General features: G+C 40.0%; 1 protein-coding gene across 1 annotated transcript; it reads right to left on the reverse strand.

The window, feature by feature from the left end:
- Positions 1 to 821: 821 nt before the first annotated feature.
- Positions 822 to 24,076, reverse strand: LOC118978995 (translation initiation factor IF-2-like). The gene is made up of 2 exons (XM_037034851.1): positions 23,365 to 24,076; positions 822 to 911 (listed from the first exon to the last, which is right to left on the reverse strand). The coding sequence occupies exons 1-2, from the start codon at positions 23,972 to 23,974 to the stop codon at positions 889 to 891; spliced, it is 633 nt and encodes a 210-aa protein (XP_036890746.1). The 5' UTR covers positions 23,975 to 24,076; the 3' UTR covers positions 822 to 888.

A 24,076-nucleotide genomic window follows, 5' to 3' on the forward strand; every position in this document is an offset into this window, starting at 1 on the left:
TTTTCCAGGGCCACCTCAGAGCTTACTTCCTACTTGCACCTTCCTAATACACGTTAATTCCTAGAAGCCATCCGCCTTTGTGAAACGTGGGATTCTCCCCCACTCCCCATGTACATGACTACTCAACAGGCTGGGCCCGGACCTTAGTTCAGCACTGGTCTTCTGCACAGGACAAAGCACAAGGCATGAGCAGAGGGCCACTGGCCATCATAGAAATAGTTGTAACAATTATATAATAATTACCTAAAGACAGCGTTGCATTTGGTATTGAAATGACAGGTCTCCATTCCACAGAGGAAACATACTGCAGAAATATTTTTGTGCATTCCTATTATTAAAGGATGTTTCTTCATATTAGTGATCTACATAAGCAATTTCCCCCCTTTTTCAATCTCATGGAACACATAAACTAATTACAAAAATTCTACAGCACACCATAACATATATGCATTTTTTGCCAATCTGATGAAAATAAAGGTATAATTCGGAGGTATTCACACCAGATGGCTATTGTTGTGTTGACTACTGTCATTTTTTTACTCGACAATCTAAGGAGAAAAGAGATCAGCGTCCCTGACTAGTCAGGTGTGGCAGGTTTTAAAAACTCTTGGGGCACGCCAGCCTGCTGTGCACACTGGTTGAAAATTACTGATCTGCATGAGTATCACACTGAAAAACCTGCAAGACTCGCCCATACTTGACCAAGTTGGGACACTGCTTCTCATACAACACAGAAGCCACGCCTCGTGTCAGGTTTCGGACAGGACCTGGAAGCCCCCTTGCCGGGCCGCATGCCCCAGCTGCCGTCCCGTGCTGGCACCCGGTGGAGGCATCAGTGCGGCACCCACGGCGGGCTGTGCGTTCCCTTTCAGCACGGCACTTCCCTCTTCACAACATCTTCGCTGGCCGAACTTAAACAGACGAGAAGAGATGGAGATTTCAGATGCCATGGCAAGCCAGGGAGTTATTTTTTGAGCAAAAAGTTCAGAAACCTTGAGAGAGAGTGACAAAAATGCCCAGGACACAGGAAACCTATTCCTAGTTCTGCTCCTGAACAAGTGACTTAGCTTCTCTGTATTTTGCATGCCTCATTTGTGAAATAGGGATCATTCATCTTACTTCCTAGTGCAGAGAGTGAGAAGGGAGTATAACCCTCTTATTTTATAGATGAAAAAAGAACTTAGGGTAAGTGTCAGTAAATGGCATAGTCAATAAAGGAGGGAAGACTGGAACCTAGAATTCTAGCCTTACATCTCCACCTAGTCTTCTGATTTATTCCAATACCCAAGATCTAAAATCCTATGAAGTAAGTTGAGTAGCACAACCCTATTTGACAAAAAAGATAAAAGTGAGGCAGAATGAGGTTACGTGGTTCAATCACGGCAGAATTTTGACTAGAACCCAGGCATGCTAATGTCTAAGCCAGTGTCAAACCAAAGTGTTCTAACCTGACCTTCTTTTTCTGATTGAAAAAACAAACTTGGTATATTTAGGTGTAGCAAATGTCCTGAAAGGCCCAATCTGAATCCTATTTTGTTGCTTTCTTCTTTTACTATTTTAGTCCTTCTTCTTTATTTGCGCTTACTTTCCTGTTATTTCTCTCCTGTCTTGAGATGGATATTTAGATTACTTATTTTCAGTCTTCTCTCAGATCTGCAATTAATACTATAAATTTATCTCTAAGCATCTGTTGGGAACTGCCCTGCCTGGTTTCAGAAGCTGTAATCCCCCGTGGCTAAGGCTGAGTAAAGGACCTTGGGACCATACGCCACTTGGGAGACAAAGTTTGTCTTCCTTGTAGGAGCACCACCTCTGCCCCCTTTCTCTTCACCCTGGTTGGCCCCAGGTGGATGACTGGTTAGCCTATTCCTGAAAAGAGGGACGACCTAAGACAGGCATGGTGGTGAATGACCCATCGGGGAATGGCTTGAGGGGCTATAGAAAAAGGGGGTGATTGCCCTGGCTTGTGTAGCTCAGTGGATTGAGCCCAGACCTGCAAACCACATGATCATGGTTCGATTCCCAGTCAGGGCACATGCCTGGGTTGCAGGCCAGTTCCTAGCAGGGGACTCACAAGATGCAACCATACATTGATATTTCTCTCCTTCTCTCCTTCCCTTCCCCTCTAAGGATACATAAATAAAATCTTAAAAAAAAGAAAAGAAAAGAAAAAGGAGGTGATGGACCCTCACCCCTCAGCTTTGACATAGCCTGAGTCCTCATTCTGTCTGGAAGAAGTCTCTTAATCTCTTGGCTGCCTTACTTCCCCTGCCTGGCTTAAGCCTGAAAAAATGCTGGAGGTAGGGCAGCCCTGTGCTGGAAAGGGCGGGTTTCCCTGGGGCAACCAGGCCTAAGAAAGAACGCATAAAATCCTATGAAACCTACTTTGCTAATACCTTCAATTTAAATAATAAGTGTCCAAGCAAAAACCGAGTTTGTTCCCCAAAGTTTTATGGCCCTTTAACTATTTGACCCTGACTCAGAATAAGCCCTCAGAGTTCTCTGCATGTTATCTATTGTTTAATCATTTCTGCCTGACAATAATTGTTGAGCTTTAGGTATACACCCTGTATTCCCATGCAAATTGAACCCAATAAAAGCCTGTCAAGGAAAGGGTCGAGGTGCTCTCCTCTTGAGAGAAAAGCTGCACTATCCCTTTGCCTCCACAGGGCTTGGTAGTCCGTGTAAATTTGTCCCACCTCACCCATAACACCTCGGACCCCAGGAGCTGGGGTCCACATCAAGCATCATTTCAGCTGCACCCTCCAAAGTTTGATAAATCATATTACCACTATTATTCAGTTAAAAACATTTTGTGATTTCTTCTTTGATCCAAGGTTATTTAAAAGCATACTGCTTAATTCCAAAACTTTGTAGAACTTTCTAATTATCTTTTTATAATTGATTTCAGGCTTCAATCCTCTCTGGTCATCAAGATACGCTGAATAATCAAACTTTTGAAATCTGATGAGATTTGATGTTAGGTCCCAGAATACAGTCAATTTTGGTAAATGTTCCATGTACACTTGAAAATAAGACACATTCTTCTTATCACTGACTGTAGGGCTCTCTATATGTCAATTCAGTCAAGCTCATTTTTCATATTGTTTAGATGGTCCACAGCCTTTCTGATATTTTTTTTCTGTCTACACCCCAGAGCCTTTCTGATATTTTTTTCTGTCTACACTATCAGTTATTGACAAGACATATTAAGGTTTCCAAGTATACAACAATTGTGTACTCACATATTTTTTTCTCTTAGTTCTACCAACTTTCAGTTTTTAGATTAAGGCTACGTTACTAGATAAATAGTAATTTGTAATTGTTTTATGTTCTTAATAAATTGACTCATTTGTCATCATGAAATGCTACTGTAATGCTTTTCTCTCTGAAGGCTAGATTGTTAACTATTAGTTATATATTTTTCCATCCTTTTTCTTTTAATCTTCCTGTCTTTATTCTTAAGGTATATGTTCTCTTATAAATAGTCCATAATAGGGTCATGTTTTTTTGTCCAGTCTTATAATTTATTTATTTTAGCTAAAGTCCATTTACATCTAAAGTAACTACTCATATTACTTGTATCATCCATCTTACTGGTTTACTACTTGTTCCACCTGTTTCATGTTCCTTTTTCTCTTTTTTGTCTTACTTTAAATAAGTATTTCTATTTTTTTATCCTCACCCAAGGCTATGTTTTTATTGATTTTTTTTTTTAGAGAGAAAGGAAGGGAGAAGGGAGAGAGAGGGAGCGAGAAACATCGATGTGAAAGAGAAACATCAACTGGCTGCCTCCCATAGGCACCTGGACCAGGGACCAAACACATAACCTTTTTGATGGACAGTGTTCAACCAACTGAGCCACCCAGCCAGGGGCTAAACAAACAAGCATTCCTTCTTATCTGATTTCCTCCTTATATTAGATAGTTAGTTATACATTCTTTTACTATATTTTTAGTAGTTAGCATAAGGAATACAATCAGCATTCTTGACTTATTAATATCTGTGATGGTTACTTTTATGTGTCAATTTGGTTAGGTTACGGTACCCAGTTATTCCATTGAACACTAATCTTGGTATTCTTGTGACGTGGTACTTGGAAGACCTAGTTAATACCTACAATCAGTTGACTTCAAGTGAAAGAGAGTACTCTGACAGTGGGTGAGTCTCACCCAATCATTTGAAAGGCCTTAAGAGCAAAAGTGAGGTTACCCTTAAGAAATTCTGCCTCTAGACTGCAACATCAGCTCCTGCCTGAGAATTTCCAATCCGCCAGCCTGCTCTATAGATTTCAGACTTTCCATCCCCCACAGTGGCATAAGCCAGTTTCTCAAAATAAATGGTTGACTTCATATGCAACCTACTGAGAAATAATATGAAATTAGAAGTTTAACATAAGTTACCCATCCATCACCCATTTATTATTTCATCATGCATTTTAGTTCTGTATATTTTAATACTCCACAACATACCATTGTTCTACAACAGTATGCTTATCCACATATATATTATCCATTTATCCATTTATGCTTATCCACATATATGTTCTTTCCATTGCCCTCACACCTTTCTCCATTTCTGTTTCCATAGAGGATTATTTTCCTTCTGCCTGAAGAATTCCCTAGGTCTGCTAGCAAAATATTCTCTCAATTTTGTTTATCTGAAAATGTCTTCATTTTGCTTTTGCATTTAAAGGATGTTTTCACTGGGTACAAAATTCCAGATATACTGGAATTCTGCCAACTCCCAGCATCTTAAAGATGTTATTCCATTGCTTCGATTTCCAACTTATTATTCTGCCAGTTGTGGTCTAGGTTCTTTGAAAGTAATGCACTGATTTTTCCAGGCTTCCTTTAAGATTTTTTAACAAGTTTATGATGAGATTTGCCTTTGTATTCATATTTTCTGAAGTCCAGAGAACTTTTGAAGCTGTGACTTGATACCTGTTTTAAAAAATTCTTGTTCATTTTCTCTTCAAATATTGCTTCTACCTTATTTTTCCCTCTTGAACTCCAATTTTATATATGTTATTCTTGAACTCCAATCTTATATATGTTAAGCCTTTTCACTGAGTTAATAAGTTCTTATACTCTTTCCTATGTTTCTTTCTATTTTCCCCTTCAATGTGTTAGGCTTGTGTTTTCTATTCAGCTTGGGACTTCCAGTTCCCCAAGAGGATATAGCACTTCTACCCCCACCTGGCAATAGAAGGCTGTTCTCTGACTCTTACCCTTCCTTGGTAAATGTAAATAGAAGTCAGCTAGAACAGGATGTTTAAATAAGACCTGGAGTCTCATAACATGATACCTAAAATATCCATGTTTCAATGGGAAGTCACTTACATAAAATAACTAGGAAAATATAAAATAAAAAAATTATTTTCATTAAATGGATGGGTCAACAGCAAAACGGAAGGGTTAGAAGAAAGAATCCATGAAGCAGGAGACAATAGAAGGTACCCAAATGAACACCAGAAGAAAAACAGAAAAAATGAATAGAGCCCTGGCTGGTGTAGCTCAGTGGATTGAGCGCAGGCCTGTGAACCACACGATCACGGTTCAATTCCCAGTCAGGGCACATGCCTGGGTTGCAGGCCAGTTCCCAGCAGGGGATGCATGAGAGGCAACCATACATTGATCTTTCCCTCCTCTCTTTCCTTTCCCGTCTAAGGATAAATAAATAAAAATCTTTAAAAAAAAAATGAATAGAGCCTCCTCTAAGATTTGTGGGACTGTTGGGAACTGCCTTGCCTGGTTTCAGAAGCTCTAACCCACCATAGCTAAGGCTAAATGAGAGACCTTGGGACCCTAAACCACTGAGGAGATGAAGCTTATCTCCCTGGCAGGAGCACTGCCTCTGCCCACCCTACTTCACACTGCCTGGCCCCCAGTGGATGACTGGTTAGCCAATAACAGGTAAGATTCCTCAAGGGAGTGACGACCTAAGACAGGTACGGTCATGAGTGGGCCCTTGGGGAAGGACTTGAGGGGCTATAGAAAAAGGGGGTGATAGACCCTCATCCCTTGGCTTTCACATAGCCTGAGTCTTCATTTTGTCTGCAAGAAGTCTCCTAACCTCTTGGCTGCCTTACTTCCCCTGCTCAACCTAAGCCTGAAACAATGCTGGTGGTATGTGTGGCCCTGGGCTGGAAAGGGCGGGTTCCCTAGGGCAATCAGGCCTAAGAAAGAATGCATAAAATCCTATGAAATCTGATTTGCTAATATCCTCAATTTAAATAAGGGTCCAAGCCTGAAATGAGTTTGTTTCCCCAAAGTTTTATGGCCCTTTAGCTATCTGACCCTGACTCTGAATAAGTCCTCATAGTTCTTTGAATGTTATCTATTATTTGATCATTACTACCTGACAATGACTGATGTGCTTAATAATCTGAGAATGTGGGTCTGTGGAGCTGCTGGTTGCTTACTGATTATAATAATGCTCTGTGTACTTTGATGTATTTGCAAATTACTTTCCCAGGGTTGTATAAGAGACCAGGAAGTAATAAGCTTTGTGGGACCTGTAGCGGTCCTAACTAAAAAACAAGGGGAGACATATAGGAAATCATTCTGTGTGGCGTAGGCCCAGCTCCTACTCGGAGAAAGGCCAGTGGAAAGTGAGTTTCAGTACATAGGACCCACGCCCACAGATAGGTTCTCCCGTGGGGAATCAGGCCTGCATTGTACCTAGGCCACTTTGAGACTTGCTTTTGCTAAAACTCCCTCACCCTGATTTGAGTCGGAAAGCATTTACCACATAGCTTTAAAATAACTACCTAAAATCTATGATAAACCTTCCAAGGACAAGTGTAACCAGTTCAACCACTTTTCCCCTTACATTTACAAATATCCTTCTTGTTTGATGTAATTAGCAACATCCTCTCCTTTTTTTCTGTAAAACGTAACCACCTAAAGTGAACCTGTGCATATAAATGAGGACCATCCTCAATGTAATGTGCCCAAGAAAGCAACAGAAGACAGTCAAAGCAAGGGCTGGGGCACTTTTCCCCCACAGAACTCAGTAGTCCATGTGAATTTGTCTCGTATCTTATCCACAACACCACAGACACTGCAGGCCAGTGTCTGCATCATAGGACTATAACAAAAGAGCTAATGTTCATGTATTTGGAGTCACAGAAGAGAAAAGCACAAAGGACTAAGAAAGTATGTAAAGAAATAAAGGCAGTTCTGGAAACCTAACATACAAACTAGAAATAATGTATTATATACTTGAAATCTGCTAAGAAGTAAATATTAATTACTCTCACTACACAAAAAAATGATAAATATATAAAATGAGAAAATGTTAAATTAATTTTATATGTACAGGCTGGGGCAATAGTAGGTTTACAGTAGTTTGAATGGAAAATAATACAATAATTAATAAATAATACAAGAATAAATTTTGTTTCATGTACATACAACTGTGAACTTACTTTTGTTGTACTCTGTATAGTTCACAAAATATACTTGTACATCTATTATAAAAATGTTACATTGTACACCTTAAAAACATACAATTTTTACTTAACAAAAATAAGTAAGTAAAAATATTTTAAAAAGAGAGAATGACAGAAAATATTTTTTAAAGATCTTTTTAATTCACTTTTAGAGGGGAAGTGGGGGAAAGAAACACTGATGTGTGGTTGCCTCTTACGTGCCCCCAACCAGGGACCTGGCCCACAACCCAGGCATGTGCCCTGACTGGGAATCAAACTAGTGACCCTTTCCTTCACAGGCCAACACTCAATCCACTGAGCCACACCAGCCAGAGTGAAAACTTTTTTAATTTCTCAAAATACATATACTTACAAATTTAAGAAACTAAGTAAACCCCAAGCAGTATAAATCCAAATCATAGTCAAGTTTCTGAAAACTAATGACACAAAAAAACCTTATAGCAGAGAAAGAGAGGAATGATACCTTTACTATAGGAGAAAAACAACTCAAATGATATCAGATTTCTCATCAGAAATCTAGAAGCCAGAGAATAAAGTAGCACCATATTCTTTAAGTGCTGAAAGGAAAGAACTCTCAACTCAGAATTTTACATCTAGACAAAATACCCTTCAGGCATAAAAAAGAAATCAAGACATCCTCATATGAAAAAAAAAACTAAGACAATTTTTCCACCAGATTTACCCTAAAAGAGTGGCTAAAGGATGTTCTCTAAGTAGAAAATGACAAAAGAGAAATCTTGGAGTATCAGGAAGAAAGATAGAATATGAAAAGAGCAAAGATATGAATAAACACACTACATTTTCCTTCTACTCTTGAGTTCTTAAAATCATAAAAATTATAACCATGTCTGGTATACTGGTGCTAAATGGACGCAAAGGAAATATTTAAAATGAACATATTATAAATGGGGGAAAGGTAAGATTTCTAAACTTCACTTAAATTGGTAAAATGTCGAAAATAGTAGGCTGTGATAAGTTATATGTAATGTAATAAAAACCAAAATTGCAATAATAAATGTTCAAGCAACACAAAGGACGGCAAGGAAAAAATGGAGAACAAACAAAATACTAAAAATCAAGCACTAATACAGGTATAATTACATTAAATGAAGTCTAAGTACACCAATTTAAAGATAAAGATTGGCACAGTGGATTAAAAACATGCTGTCTACAAGGAACTCAATTTAAATATAACAATATAGGTAAATTGAAAGCCAAAGCATGGAAAAGGCTATCTCATGTAAATATCTGTCAAATAAAACAGGTGCGGCCATGCAATTATCAGTAAACTTCAAGAGAAATGAAATAAACTTCAGAGAAAAGGAAATCAGAGTGAGCGGGACTTTACATAATCATACTAAAGGTCAATTCAACAAGAAGACCTAGCAATACTAAATGAGTTTTGATCAAACACAGGGCAGTAAAATATATTAATAATATATAGAATATATACACAAACATATAGGGAAATAAACAGAACAGTCCATAATTATACTTGGAGACCTCACATCACTGTCTCATTTTTCTGTCTCTGTAACTCACAGAACTAGACAGAAAAAATCAGCAGGGATGTATCATCCACCCACCAACAGGATCTAGTCAGCACTTAACTGATGGAACACACCACCCAACAATAGCAGAATACACATTCCTTCCAAGCATCACGGAACATACACCAACATAAATCATATCCTGAGCCATACGGCAAAGCTTAACCAATTTGAAATACTGTTTAAGAGTATGCTCTTTGTCCATAATGGCACAAACTAGAAATCAGTAACAGAAAGATAGGAAGAAATCTCTAAAAACTTGGAACTACACAAATTTCAAAATACTCCAGAAATTTTCAAACAAAATAATGTAATACATAGAACTAAATGAAATTGAAGACTCTCCATATCGAAATATGTAGCCTATAGATAAAACAGTGTTTAAAGGTAAATGTGAGGCATTAAATGCTTACATTAGAAAAGAGGAAGAATTTCATATCAACAATCTTCCACTTTAATAACATAGAAAAAGAAGAGCCAAATAAACCCAAGGCAAATAAAAGAAAGGAAATAAAGAGTAGGAATCAATGAAACTAAAAACAGAAAAGCAATAGAGAAAAATCAATGAAACAAGAAGCTAGTTCTTTGAAAACAGATCAATAAAATTGACAAACATCTAACGAATTGACAAAAAATAGAGAGCACACAAATCACCAATATCAGGAATAGAACAAGAAATATCACTTCAAACCCTGCAGACATAAAAGAAATATTAAGTGAATACTATGAACAATTCTACACATATAAATATAGCAGATGAAATGCACTAATTTCTCAAAAAGCACAAAGTAGCCCCCAATATGAAATAGGCTAGTAGTATATTAAGATTAAATTTTCACCTTAAAAATTCCCAAAATTCCCCAGGTTCAGAAGTATTCATTAGAGAATTCTACCAAAAGTTTAACGAAGAATTAACACCAAGTCCACACAATCTCTTCCAGAATGGGAGAAACCTTCCCAATTCATTTTAGGAAGCTAGTACTATCCTGATACCAAAACCAGACAATATGAAAAAAGAAAACTATGTATCACTATCCCTCATAAACATAACTGCAAAAATCCTCAGCAAAAAAATTAGCAAATAAAACCCAACAGTCTACAAAATGAATTATACACTTAACTGTATTAGTTAGAGTTCTCCAGAGAAACAGAGCCAATTGGATATATTGAGAGCACCAAGAGAGAAGTGACTCGTCACATACAAAGGATACACACACACATCACAAGATAGATTTCTCAGCAGAAACATAGTAAGACAGGCAATTGTGTGATGATATATTCGAAGTACTGAAAGAAAAAAAATGGCAACCAAGAATACTGTACCCAGAAAAATGGTCCTAAAGTTAGAAAGAAGGAAATATTAGAGCAGAAATAAATGAAATAAAAAATACCCAAATGTTTTTAACTTTCCCTTTCTTTTTTTAAAGCTTTTAATTTGTTTTTAGAGAGCAAGGAAGGAAAGGAGAAAGAGAGGGAGAAACATCCTTGTGTGAGAGATACATTGATCAGTTGCCTCTCACACACCCCCAACTGAGGATTGGCCTGCAACCCAGGCATGTGTCCTGACTGGGAATCAAAACTGGTGACCTTTCAGTTTACAGATTGGCATTCAATCCACTGAGCCACGCCAGCCAGGGCAAAAACAGGCAAATATTTTTTTCATTGATGAAACTAAGAGTCATTTTTTTTCTTTTTTTTTAAATATATTTTATTGATTATACCATTACAGTTGTTCTATTCCCCCCCTTCATTCCCCTCCACTCGCACCCTCCCTCCCCCGCCATTCTCCCCCTCTTAGTTTATAACCACGTGTCTCAAGTTCTTTAGATTCTATATTTCCCCCACTATTCTCGCCCTCCCCCCTATCTATTTTCTACCTACTGTCTATGCTATTTTCTGTACCTTCTCCCCCCTTCTCCTCCTCCCACTCCCCTGTTGCTAACCCTCCATGTGTTCTTCATTTCTATGGTTCCACTCCTGATCTAGCTGTCCTCTTGGTTTGCTTTTGTTTTAGGTGTGGTTGTTAATAACTGTGTGTTTGCTGTCCTTTCACTGTTCATATTTTTCATCTTCTTTTTCTTATATAAGTCCCTTTAGCATTTCATATAATAAGGGCTTGGTGATGATGAACTCCTTGAACTTGACCTTATCTGAGAAGCACTTTATCTGTCCTTCCATTCTAAATGAAAGTTTTGCTGGATAAAGCAATCTTGGCTGTAGGTCTTTGGATTTCATGACTTGGAATACTTCTTTCCAGCCCCTTCTTGCCTGTAAGGTCTCTTTTGAGAAATCCGCTGACAGTCTGATGGGTACTCCTTTGTAGGTGACTGTCCCCTTATCCCTTGCTGCTTCTAGGATTCTCTCCTTCATTTTGGTCTTGGCTAATGTAATTATGATGTGCCTTGGTGTGTTCCTCCTTGGGTCCAACTTCTTTGGGACTCTCTGAGCTTCCTGGATTTCCTGGAAGTCTATTTCCTTTGCCAGACTGGGGAAGTTCTCCTTTATTATTTGTTCAAATACGTTTTCCACTCGTGGCTGTTTCTTTCCCCCTTCTGGTACCCCTATAATTCGGATGTTGGAACGTTTAAAGATGTCCTGGAGGTTCCTAAGCCTCTCCTCATTTTTTTTAATTCTCATTTCCTCATTCCTTTCTGGTGGGATGTTTTGTTCTTCCTTCTGGTCCATTCCATTGATTTGAGTCCCAGTTTCCTTTCCATCACTATTGGTTTCCTGTGCATCTCCCTTCATTTCAATTAGTTTAGCCTTCATATGTTCCTCTAATTTGTGACTAAGTTCCTCTAATTTGTGACTTTGTTCCTCTAATTTGTGACTATAATCTACCAGTTCTGTGAGCATCCTGCTAAATAGTGTCTTGAATTGTGCTTCTGAGAGGCTGGCAATTTCTCGGTCGCTTAGAGGCATTGGCTCTGGGACTTTGAGTTCTTCTTGCGCCACCTTTTGGGCTGTTCATGCCTGTTCCATAGCAGGATCAGAGCCCTAAAGTGTTCACTAGAACAGGGCAACTAAGTCACTGGGTTGTGATGCCATATGTGGGGGCGGGGTCAAAGAGGGACTATGGCGTCCCGTCTGCCGCCAGCCGCCGCGGCCCTCACCAGTGCCGCAGTTGCTGCCGTCACCAGGCCCACGCGTTTCGTCCCAGTGCACGCGAGTGTGCCACCGCCGTCAGCCCTCGCCCCCTGGGGCCTGCGTGGCCTGTCTCACTGTGCGCGAATGTGCGCCTGCGGTCAGTCTGCCCCGTACCCCAACTGGTTCCGGGCTGCCTGTGCACCTGGGTCGGGGGACCTGTCCTGCCCGACCCTGCTCGCTGCTGGCTCCGCCCCTCTTACCATCCCCGTTGAACAGTTAGATGTAGTCAGACTTCCGTATAATTCAATTTTCTGTCCTTTGGTTGTGTCTTTGTTTCTCCAAACCTTTGTTGTATTCAAACTTGGTTGTGGGAGAAGGCACAGTGTTTCCACCCATGCCTCCATCTTGGCGGAAGTCTAAGAGTCATTTTTTTGAAAAATAAATTAGCAACCCTTTAGCTATACTAAGAAAAAAAAAGATGATTCAAGTAAATAAAATCAGAAATGAAAGAGGACACATTCAACTGATCCTACCACAATAAAAAAGAATCATAAGGGACTTAATGCAATTCCTATTAAAATACCTATGGTATATCTCACAAATCTAGAATATTCCAAAAATGTATATGAAACCAAAAAGACTCAAATAGCTTCAGCAATCTTGAGAAAGAAGAACAAAGTTGGAAGGATCACAATACCTGATATCAAACTATAACACCATTGTAATTAAAACAGCCTGGTACTAGCTTAAGAATAGGCATATAACTCAATGGAACAGAACATAGGGCCCAGAAATCAACCCACATTTTTATGGTCAATTAATGTTTGACAAAGGAGGCAAAAGTGTACAATGGAGTAAAGACAGTTTCTTCAATAAATGCTGTTGGTAAAACTGGAAAAGTACATGCAAAAAAAATGAAACTAGACCACCAACTTAAACCATACAGAAGAATAAACCTAAAATGGATAAAAGACTTAAATATAAGTCATGGAACCATAAACATACTACAAGAAAACACAGACAGTAAAATCCTGGACATCTCTCATAGCAACATTTTTGCCAATATATCTCTTAGGGCAAGGGAAACAAAAGAAAAAATAAATAAAGGGGGCTGCATCAAACTAAAAAGCTTCTGCGCAGCAAAATAAACCATTAACAAAATAAAAAGAGAACCCACTATATGGGAGAAAATATTTGCCAATGACACACCTGATAAGGAGTTAATTTCCAAAATATATAGAGGACTTCTATAACTCCTTTATAGCACTAGGAAGATGAACAATCCAATTAAAATATGAGCAAAGGACCTGAACAGACAGTTCTCCAAAGAGGACATACAGATGGCCAATTGACAGATGAAAAAATGCTCAATGTCACCAATCATCAGAGAGATGCAAATTAAAACCACAATAAAATATTATCTCATATAAGCCAGAATGGCTACCATCAATAAATCAAAAAAACAACAGTGCTGGAGAGGATGTGGAGTAAAGGTAAACATAGTGCAATGTTGGTGGAAATGCAGACTGGTACAGCCAATGTGGAGAACAGTATGGAGTTTCCTCAAAACATTAAAAATGGAGCTGCCTTTTGACCCAGCAAACTCACTTACTGCAATATATCCTAAGAATTCTAAAACACTGATTTGAAACAATATATGTGCCCCTATGCTTATAGCAGCACTGTTTACAATAGCCAAGATCTGGAAACAGCCTAAATGTGCATCAATAGATGAGTAGATAAAAAAGCTGTGGCATATTTACATAATGGAATACTACCCAGCAGTAAAAAAAAAGGAAATCTTACCTTTTGTAACAGCATGGATGGACCTGGGGATTATTATGCTAAAGTGAAGTAAGTCGCTCAGAGTAAGACAAACACCTTATGATCTCACTTATATGTGGAATCTAATGAGCAAAATAAACTAATGAACATAGAAACACGGGCACGGAAACATGGAACAGACTGACGGCTGTTGGGGGGAGGGGAACCTGATGAAAGAAGGTGAAGGGATTAGCAAAAGAACACAGACCCATAACTCACAGACACAGATAACAGTGTGGTAACAGTCAGGAGGGAAGGGGGTTGGGAGCTGGATGGAGGTGGGCAAATGCGGGGGGAAGGATGGGGGACAACCATAAGAGAGTCAACACTAAAAATAAAGTTAAAAAAGGAAGAAATTTAATATTTTCTTATATTAAGTAAATTTAATTTTTAAAAAAGACGACTCATAAAGGACTATTATGAGCAAGTATATGCTAACAAATTAGACAATCTAGAGGAAATGGAGAAATTCCTAGATATATACAACCTACCAGGACTAAATCAAAAGGAAATAGAAACTTTGAACATACCAATAAAAAATAAGGAAAATGAAGGAGTACACAAAAAACTCCCAACATAGAAAAGCCCAGGATTATTTGGCTTCAAGGGTGAATTCTACAGAACATTTAAAGAAGAATTAATACCAATCCTTCTTAAACTCTTTCAAAAATTAGAAAAAACATATCCAAACTCATTCTATGAGGCCAGTCTCAAACTGACACCAAAACCAGAAAAAAGATGCCACAAAAAAAGAAAACTGAAGACCAATATTCCTGATGAACATAAAGGTAAAATCTTCAACAAAATACTAGCAAACCGAAGACAACAGCACATTAAAAGAATCACACATCATGGCAGAGTCAGAGTTATCACTGGAATACAAGATGGTTCAACACACGGAACTCAATTAACATGATACACCAATTAACAAAATGAAGGATAAGAGTCAATGATTACTGCAATAATGCAGAAAGAGCATCTGATGACTTTGCATGGTAAAAATTCTCAACAAATTAGGTATGGAAGAAACTTACCACAATACAATAAAAGCCATTTATGGAAAGCCTACAGCTAAACCAAACGCAATGATGAAAAGCTGAAAGCTTTCTCTCTAAGATCCAGAACAAGGCAAGGATACTCACCTCTCATATTCAACGTAATACTAGAAGCCCCAGCCAGAGCACTTAATCAAGAACAAGGAATTAAAGCCATCCAAATCAGAAAGAAAGAAGTAAAACTATCTCTATTTGCAGATGACATTATCTTATATGTAGAAAACCCTACTGTTAGAATATGCAAAAATCCATTTACAATAACATCAAAAAGAATAAAGTACTTAGGAAATAAGCTTAAAGAAAGAGGCAAAAGAGATGTACTGAAAGAAGCAATGACAAAAGAAAATTTTAAAAGACACAAATGAATAAAATGTACATACTATGTTCATGCTTTGGAAGAATATTTAATAGTGTTCCATTGTCTACACTTCTATAGCTTCAACACCATTCCCCTCAAAATCTCAGTGTTGTCCTTACTGAAATAGAAAAAAAAAAAATCCTAATACTCATCCAGAATCACAAAGACCTCGAATGACCGAAGCAATCTTGAGCAAGAACAACAAAGCTGGAGGTATCACATACCCTGATTTCAAAACATTCTAAAGCTCCACCTCTGAATGATCTAGTTCGAACAGTCCCGTGGCTTTACATACTACTTATACACATGTAACTCTTGAATATACATTTTTAGCCTCCACTTCTCACCTGAACTCCTGACTTATATGCAATATGTTCTCTTGAACACCTAATCGACATCTACACTTAACATCCAAACACATGGTCTCCCAACTCAACTTGTTCCTCTCACCATCTCAACATCTTCCTCACCTCTCTCAGAGTTCCCTAATGATTGTATGAGTTTTAAACATGACTCCAAATTCTTTGGTGCTCCAATATTTCCTCCTCTTTGAATCTGGATGAGCCTGTGAATAATTCTAGCCGTAGAATATGGTGGAGGTGCCACTGTGTGAGTTCTGAAGTTAGGTCATAAAAGGCCATGCAGCTTCCTCCCCATTCTCTTGGAATGTTTCCCTTCAGGAAGCATTCCCTCTCCAAACCCAGCCATCGTGCTACGAAACAACAAAGCCAACAAGAAATAATAGAAATGACTGCTGTTTTGGTGCACTATTTGGGGGTAGGGGTAGTTTGTAGTCATAGACAAGTAGAACTGATGATAGCTTAATTCTATCTTAATTCTGAATAAGTCTTTCAATTATTCAGACCAAAATTTCTAATGTCATCCTTGATTCCTTTCTCCCTCTCACATTCCATATCCAGTACTCAACAGATTCTGTCAGGTCCAGCTTTCCCTTCAAAATATGTCCAAAATATGACCAATTCTCACTACTCATCCATAAAATGATCTCTCCTAGTCAAAGTTCTTGACTGAAAACAGAAACTGACGTAGGTTAACTTTTGCAGAGAAATTTCATTAAGGCAAAGCAGATGGCTCACAGCATAGCCTAAAAAGGGATGAGAATCATGTCCAGAAAACAGTCTGAAATCAACGAAGATTAAGCATAGGAATCGCAGCCAAAGATCCAACCTGGCTGATAAACCGCCACAGCTGGACACAGAGGGCACCACCTTCACCAGCCTGAATTCCAGGCTGCCCCTACCCTTTTGTTCTTTGGTGTCTTACTTTCAGGAATGCATTCTCTCACTGGCTGAGTTTACTTGTTCCTGAGTCCCAAATGCCAGGGGATGCGAAGAAGAAAAGTTTGGGCTTTGTGACTGATGACCGATATCCCATAAAATTTATTTCATAGTGCATTCTCCAAACACAAAAAGTGGCTATGAATTCTGAGCAGCCAAGTAAAAGCAAATGACAGGGATAAGGGTTGGGTGAGATGATACATTTTCATATAGCAAATGACATGTTCTCAATATACAGTATGATAGAAAGATAACTAGACTTTGAACTAAAGCCTTAGATTTAAGTCCTGTTCCACCACTTACTGGATGTGTGACCCTGAGCAAATCACTTAACTTCTCTGAGATTCCATTTTTTGCATCTTTATGCTGGGAACATAATACCTGCCCTGCTTGTCTTACTGGTCGTTTTCAGGATGAAATGAGTGTGTGAACACATTAAGGTTACTATCTTCATCTTGTTCATCTTTAAACACTGTTGCCTAGCTGAGAGTTAGCATCGAGTATTTGGTGCTTCATAAATATCTGCAGAGTGAGTAAAATTTATAGAGAGGATTTGTAAAATGAAAGCCATTAATTAACTGATCTTACTAAATACCCCACCTAGACTAGAAAAGTTTGATACTGTCACCCAGCGCCATCCTTAAGTAATAAATTATGCTTTGGGAGGAGATCCTCGACACTGGTCATTTTTGTCACTGACCTCTTCATAAAATTTACGTGGAGTGGCAGAGCAACTTACTGCTTCAATATACAGCACAAATGTGGCTTCTAGAGCAAATTCCTTCTGTGACATGTTTTAAGGACTTGATGATAACAGCTCTTGAGAACAATTCTAGCATGGAGAAATAATGTACCTTGTTGTCTAGGTTTTTGGCCAATGAATCCAAGTTACCCTGAGAAAACAAAACTCTAGTTATAGGATAACCAATAAGAACAGTCCCTTAACCAAATCCTTTGGAGACAGTTTAGAACAGGGTGTCAAGCTCATTTTCCCCAAGGGCCACATCAGCCTCAAGGTCACCTTCAAAGGACCGAATATAATTCTAGGACTATATAAATGTAACTATTCCTTAACTAGGGGCAAGGAGCTCGGAGCTGCCCCCTGGTAGAAGCAAGGTGCCAGGCCAGATAAAACAAGGTGGAGGGCCAAGATTCGGCCCGCAGCCCTTGTGTTTGCCACCTGTGGTTCAGAATCAAGGATTTTTCATATAGTTTGAAAGGTGTTAATCATAAGAATCCTAACCTTGAACAGGGTCTGCTCAGCACCCTATAATCAAATACAATAAGGTTTCTACAGAGGTATATCTGAAGGTTAACTCCAGCTGGAATAAAGACTGGAAGAGTCACATGTCAGTTCAGTAAATGTTATTTCAATATATGAGACCCAAAAATCTTCTCGGTTTTAAAAGCTCTTTTGAATTTTAGAAACGTGGACAAGAAACAAAGTTGTGTTTTTCATAAATAAAGGAATAGTTTTATAATGCTTTGAGATACAAAATGCTCTCCCATGCACATTTAAACTTCTTACAAGCTTGAATATTAATGTATCTCTTAAAATAACCTATATAAAATCACTTTCACAGTATTATTTTTCAAATATGCAATTTAAAGAATTACGAGATTCACCCAGAGAAATCACCTGTTTCACTCTGTTGCCTAAGTCAGCTGTTCCCTACCAGCAGCATCCTAGCCAGACAGCCCCTCAGCTTCTGCAGGGTCCTCCTCTGGGTGAAGAAGTCACTCCCTCATACGGCAACTTGCTATGCTCTTGGACAACCTTAATTATTAGAATCAAAGTCAGCCCCTCTGTCACTTGTACCCTTGGTCCTAACTCTGCCCTGGGGAGCAGGAAACACCAACCCCTCCGCCATGTGACAGCTAGGCCGATATTTAACGTGGCAATCGCGTACCACATCATTTGCCTCTTCTCTAGGCTAAACATTTGCTCTAACTCTTCTACATAAAGCCCGGTTCCTCTTCCCCACACCCCGAGGACCGATGCTAATCTCTGACTTATCAATGTCTGTATTAAAATAAGGCAGCTAGAGCTAGATAAAACTCCAGCCCAGAATACTGGGAACCTGCTATCTTCCTTGCAAGTTATATACCATATTTCTGTTGACGCAGTATAAAATTACATTAGCTTTTTATGCAGAATAATATTTTGAACTATTTTGCATTTATGTAAGATTTATACCCCCATTGTTTCACAAACATTATTATCACAATCCAGGAACCTCCTTTGATTTATATTTTTAGCCTCAACAAAGGGCCTTGTATTGGTCTTTGTTAAAGCACATCGTGGTGGTTTTCATTCCAACATTCACGTTTCATTTTGAATCTTGATTTCACCTTTCAATACATTAGCTATGGCTTTTTACTCTATGTAACCTACAAATTTAATGAGCAGCCTCTCTAACCTTCAGTAAAGACTTTAATAAAAAAAATACTGAACGAGACAGGATCGAGAGCCCTATGGCATGTCATTAGAGTCTTCCTTCCAGAATGGCGTCCTTACTGTCTAATGCAACCCAGGATCCACATACACAAATATCAATACCCAGCATTAGACAACATGTGCTTAACGAACAGCAAGAAAAACAAACGCTATACAGAGAAGAAAACAATGCATACCAGAACCATCAGACGAGGCTCTCTGCTCAGTAATTAATTTCAAATACAAGTTTGGCTACTGTAGGGCATTTGAAAAAGGTTTCTTTCCTTCCTGAAATGTTCAGATACTGTACATACCCTAGGGTTGCAACATAAAATCCATTTCCTGCTAGGGATCTCACTCAGAAAGTTTACAAACATGGTATCAAAGGATGAGTAGGATTTGGAACGGCATGGAGAAGAGAACAAGCCAAGAAAAAATCTCACCACATTTTGGATCAATAAACTCTTACAGATGTGACTCCTCCCTTTGCCCATTACATCCCCCCACTCCACCCGACTATCACAGCTGTAAGCAACTTCATCGCGCAGAAATCAATATTTTAAGTATATGTTTTTTATTATTGTTTGGTTTTCCATGGGAGTACTCGCTTTTAAAATGTGTCATAAAGAGAGCTCATTCACAAGGCAAGTGACCCTGGTTTAATATTCATTCGATTGACACACATTTTTTTTTCAGAATACCAAGAATACAAAATACGCAGGGTTGCTGTTATTTGCTTATATTGTGTAACAAACCTAATGTTAAACATGACCCTTGAAACTGTCCCCACATCTTTCCAGTAAGGACACTTTGATGATATAGTAAATATCACTAGGTTCCACTTTGAAGAAACAGGGTTTAAATAAGGATTTGCCCTGTCAAGTAATTATTTTTACATAAAATAAAGTCTCTTCAAAAATACCGCTATAAAAAAATGGTAGTAAATACCTAGAAAAGACATAATTTGGAAGCAATTCTGGTCTCACTGATCACACTACATCATGACAGGTTCTAGTCTCATTCTGTCGTAAATACCAAGAAAAGACATAATTTGGAAGTAATTCTGGTCTCACTGATCACACTACATCATGACAGGTTCTAGTCTCATTCTGTCCTCTCTTCCTTTCTTGGTCTAAAAATTAGTTACACCTGGGAACCAAAGATTCAGAGTATCACTTAAAACCTGAAGCAACAAATACATTCACTGAATCCAATTACTTGGAATTAGACTTTTTTTTCTAATTTTTTTTTTTTATTTTTAGAGAGAGGGGAAGGGAGGAAGAAAGAGAGAGAGAAACATCAATGTGTGGCCACCTCTCACGTGGACCCCACTGGGGATCTTGCCCACAACCCAGGCATGCACCCTGACTGGGAATCGAACTGGGGACCCTTTGGTTTGCAGCCTGCACTCAATCCACTGGGCTACACCAGCCAGAGCCAGAATTAGATATTTTTAAAAATTTACTTTTGAAAAAGAAAATCACAAAACCTTTTTGGCGTGTGAAGTCAATCATTACAAATGCATCCCATCAGAAATAGCTTTTAAGGCTCTAAGCACCCATAACAACTTGGATTCAGATTTAGAATATCTAAAAAAGAGCCCTCAAGAAATTAACCCAACAATCATTAAGATCTCATTAACAAATGAGCAGCCTGAGTGCAAAGGACCTTGGAGAGCCTCTACAGAAGGAGGGGCTAGGCAACAGGACTGCTAGGATCTGCTCCAGACCCAGATCCTGATTCCAGCACACCCTTGACCTTGAGATTGAGGGTGATGGACAGAGCACCTCCTAAATTAGTCATTTCTTACTTCCCCTGACCAACATCCGACATTACCCAAAAGAGACGAAGGGAGGGAAAAGGGGGGAAACTTAGCCCATTCCTTTAAAATAAGACCCAAATAATTATTTGCTGTTTTTTCCCTTTCTTTACACATACACAAAAAATGAACAGTTATCATGTGAGATTCATGAGAGCAGGGACCATATTTAATTTGTTCATTGTCCTATCCCCGGCGCCTCTGCAATACCGTATTTCTGGGTGCTGTTTGTTTTCTGGTTTTTTGTTTGTGCATTTGTTTTTTGCTTCCTACTATCCAAACACCCATCTTATTTATTTTAAGTGATTCCCTAAAGTGTGGGGTAGAGGTCGAATGAGTACCCTTCGGTAGCTAGGGTCCTGGCATGTGCCTTAGGAGAACCCAGAGGCCACCCCTCCTCCAGCCCGGCCATTGGCTCCTGCGGAGTCAGCATAAAAACACAGGGATAGCCTAGAAGTTACTTTTGGCAGCAGCAAGAGACAACATGGCCACAGAGGCTGTCTATTACACGGTGCGACCTTGACTCTGCAGCCGCTGATACTGCCCCTTGTTTCCTGCCTGCTTTCCAAGCTTAACTCTCGTGCATTCCTATCGCTTCTATGAACTAACTGGTGCCTTCCCTGGAAGTTCTTCTCTACTTAAGTTAAAGATCACTTCTTTTACTTGCAATCTAAAACTCAAAGAGGCACCTAGAAGGTATCCAATAAATATTTAAGTGAACAAATAAATTAATGAGTTGGCCATCATCCATTCTCTGTAAAATACTTTAGTTTCTAGAACTCTCCCATATTCTGATTGTTGCACCTGACTGCTGCCCCACTGATGTTCCAATATTTAAGTTATAATATTAAACATAACCGGGGAATAAAATTAAAATGAGCATAAAAAGTATAACAATTCTTCCACAGGAAATTATATATGCAAATTGCCCACCCCAAAAGAAGTCTGTAAACGGGAACTCAAACTTCAGCCATGAGTTGATATGTACCAGGTACACTGGGCAGAAGCAGTTCACCAAAATGCACCGAAGGAACAGCATCTGCAAAAGCATAAACTGCATCCCTTCAAACCACAAAAAATGTTTGCTTTAGTCATATGACTTTATCTAAACTTTGATTTGCAAATTTTAAAAAAATATTTCTACTCACCCCACCTTTATTTAAAGTGAAACCAACCATATCTCCTTCCCCCCCTCAAAAAATATTCAGCTTAATACTAAACAAGGGGGGAGAACAAATTAATATTAATTTACATCCAAATCACACAAATTACAGTCCTGTAACAGCTGTATATTTAAAGGATTTTCAGAAACCTTTCACAAGCCCAGATGGAGAATTTTAAGGGCTTTCCACATGTCATTACAAGCCATGTATGAGACGCGGTGGTTCAAAGCATGTTTCAGAATTGTCCCTAAAAGTCCCCTCTCGTTACCAATGTTTGTCGAGAAGGTAAAGAATTATACATAGTGCATTGTCTTTGGTCTAAGGAACACAAAGCCCCAAAGCCAGGTCTCCCCAGTCTGACAGTTGGAAGACCAACGCAAAATCTATTAAACCATCTCAGTATCAAGACAGGAAAGGCCATGGTGTGTTCAGTGACCTGTCCTCAGCCCCACCAACTACAACCCTGGCGATGAGTTCCTTTTTGACTCCATATCTGATCTCCAGAGAGCCAATGCTGACCTCTTTCCAGGATAAAGTCTGAAGAACACATGTCACCAACAAAAGGAAACAGTACATACTGAAAAGCAGTTTTAAGAGAAAAGAAAAATGAAACATTGGGGTTGCAGAACTGTAAACCTTTAATATTTTTTGTCCTACATAGCCTACAAATTTCCTGTATGATTTGTGATGCTTATAAAAATGTAATATTAAGAATAATTTCAAACTGTAATGGAGCCCTGACTGATGTGGCTCAGTGGGTTAGGCATCACCCAGTAAAGCGAGAGCAGTGCACATGCCTGGGTTGCCAGCCAGAACTGCGCCCCACCCCACCGCGGCCCTGCTGTCGTGGGGGAGAGGGAGGCGGAGGCAACCAGTCCACGTTTCTCTCCCTCTTTCTCCCTCCCTTCCCCTCTCTCTCAAAATGAATAAATAAAATATATTTTTCAATTGTAATGGAAAGCCACATGACTTGAATAGGACCAAAGAAGAGGGCATAACATGTATATACCAAAGGACTACCCCCTGGCTTCCAGTGCTTTTCAAAAAAAAAAAAAAAAGGCTTTTCGCACACTATCTAGCCACATCAAATCCTTCTACATTTTTTGCATCAAGAGAAGCGTAATGGCTTCTTGGACGTCTTCTCTACATCACTGTGTCAGCGCCTTGTCATGAGCACACGCAGACTGTGCTCCTCTGGAAGACACTCCCAAGTTGGCTCCCGGGTCACGGAAGAGGGGAACCGAGCCCCGGCCCTCGCGGCTCCCGTCTCCTGCCTGGAGGGCACCCGGAAGCGGCGCTGCGACGGCTGGAACTCACCGAGATCGACCGGACGTGGCTTGCCCTGCCCACGAGGAGGGTGGCGCGTGCGGGGAGTTGGTGTCCCGGGCCGGTCGCCCGTCGCAGTCCTTTGACCTTCGCCTGGCCGGGCTAGGAGCTCCCCGCGGGCGGACTCAACACGGCGCCCGGGTGGCAAAGACCGGAAGCGCCCGCCGTCCGCCCTTCCGCCCCTGGACGGGGGGCGCCCTGTGGGCAGCAACCTCCGGCCCGGGGCCCCCTCGAGAGCCGTCCCCCGGAAAGCGCACTTGTCAGCTCTCCTGCCCTTGCTCTTCGGTTCCTCTTTGTCTTCTCTGCACGAGGCCAGAGCAGGCCCGAGGCCGGGAGCCAGGCCCGTCGGCCCCAGGCGCGCCCACCCAGCCCGCAAACCGGGCCCCGCCGGGCCTAGTGCGAGAAGAGGAGCCTGCGTATCCGTGGCCCGACCCTGCCGCACGCTCGGGGGGGACTGGGGCCGGGCGAGGTCGCCTGGTCCGGGGCACCCGAAGGCCGGGCCGACTTCCGTCTCTGCTACCACGGCCTCTCCACCCCCCCTATATGTTCCTGGAATCGATAGAGGCCGCGGATTTTTCACAATCGCAGCTGTCTGATTCATCAGTGAATAATTAAATCAGAACCAGCCAGGCCTGCCTCAGCAGGGCCCGGTTTGGCGTTGGAAACCAGGGGTCTCCCCCTTCCAGATCCCGTGCAATCGGGG

Source organism: Sturnira hondurensis, unplaced genomic scaffold (assembly GCF_014824575.4).
Source record: "Sturnira hondurensis isolate 20B ecotype Veracruz unplaced genomic scaffold, ASM1482457v3 Scaffold0001872, whole genome shotgun sequence".
In the NCBI taxonomy this organism is placed as follows: Eukaryota; Metazoa; Chordata; class Mammalia; order Chiroptera; family Phyllostomidae; genus Sturnira; species Sturnira hondurensis.

Coding starts and splice junctions, on each gene's coding strand:
- LOC118978995 (XM_037034851.1), bottom strand. CDS start 23,974: ATGAATCAGACAGCTGCGATTGTGAAAAATCCGCGGCCTCTATCGATT. Junction 912..23,364: donor GCCACGTCCGGTCGATCTCG/GTGAGTTCCAGC, acceptor CGTCTGTTTAAG/TTCGGCCAGCGAAGATGTTG.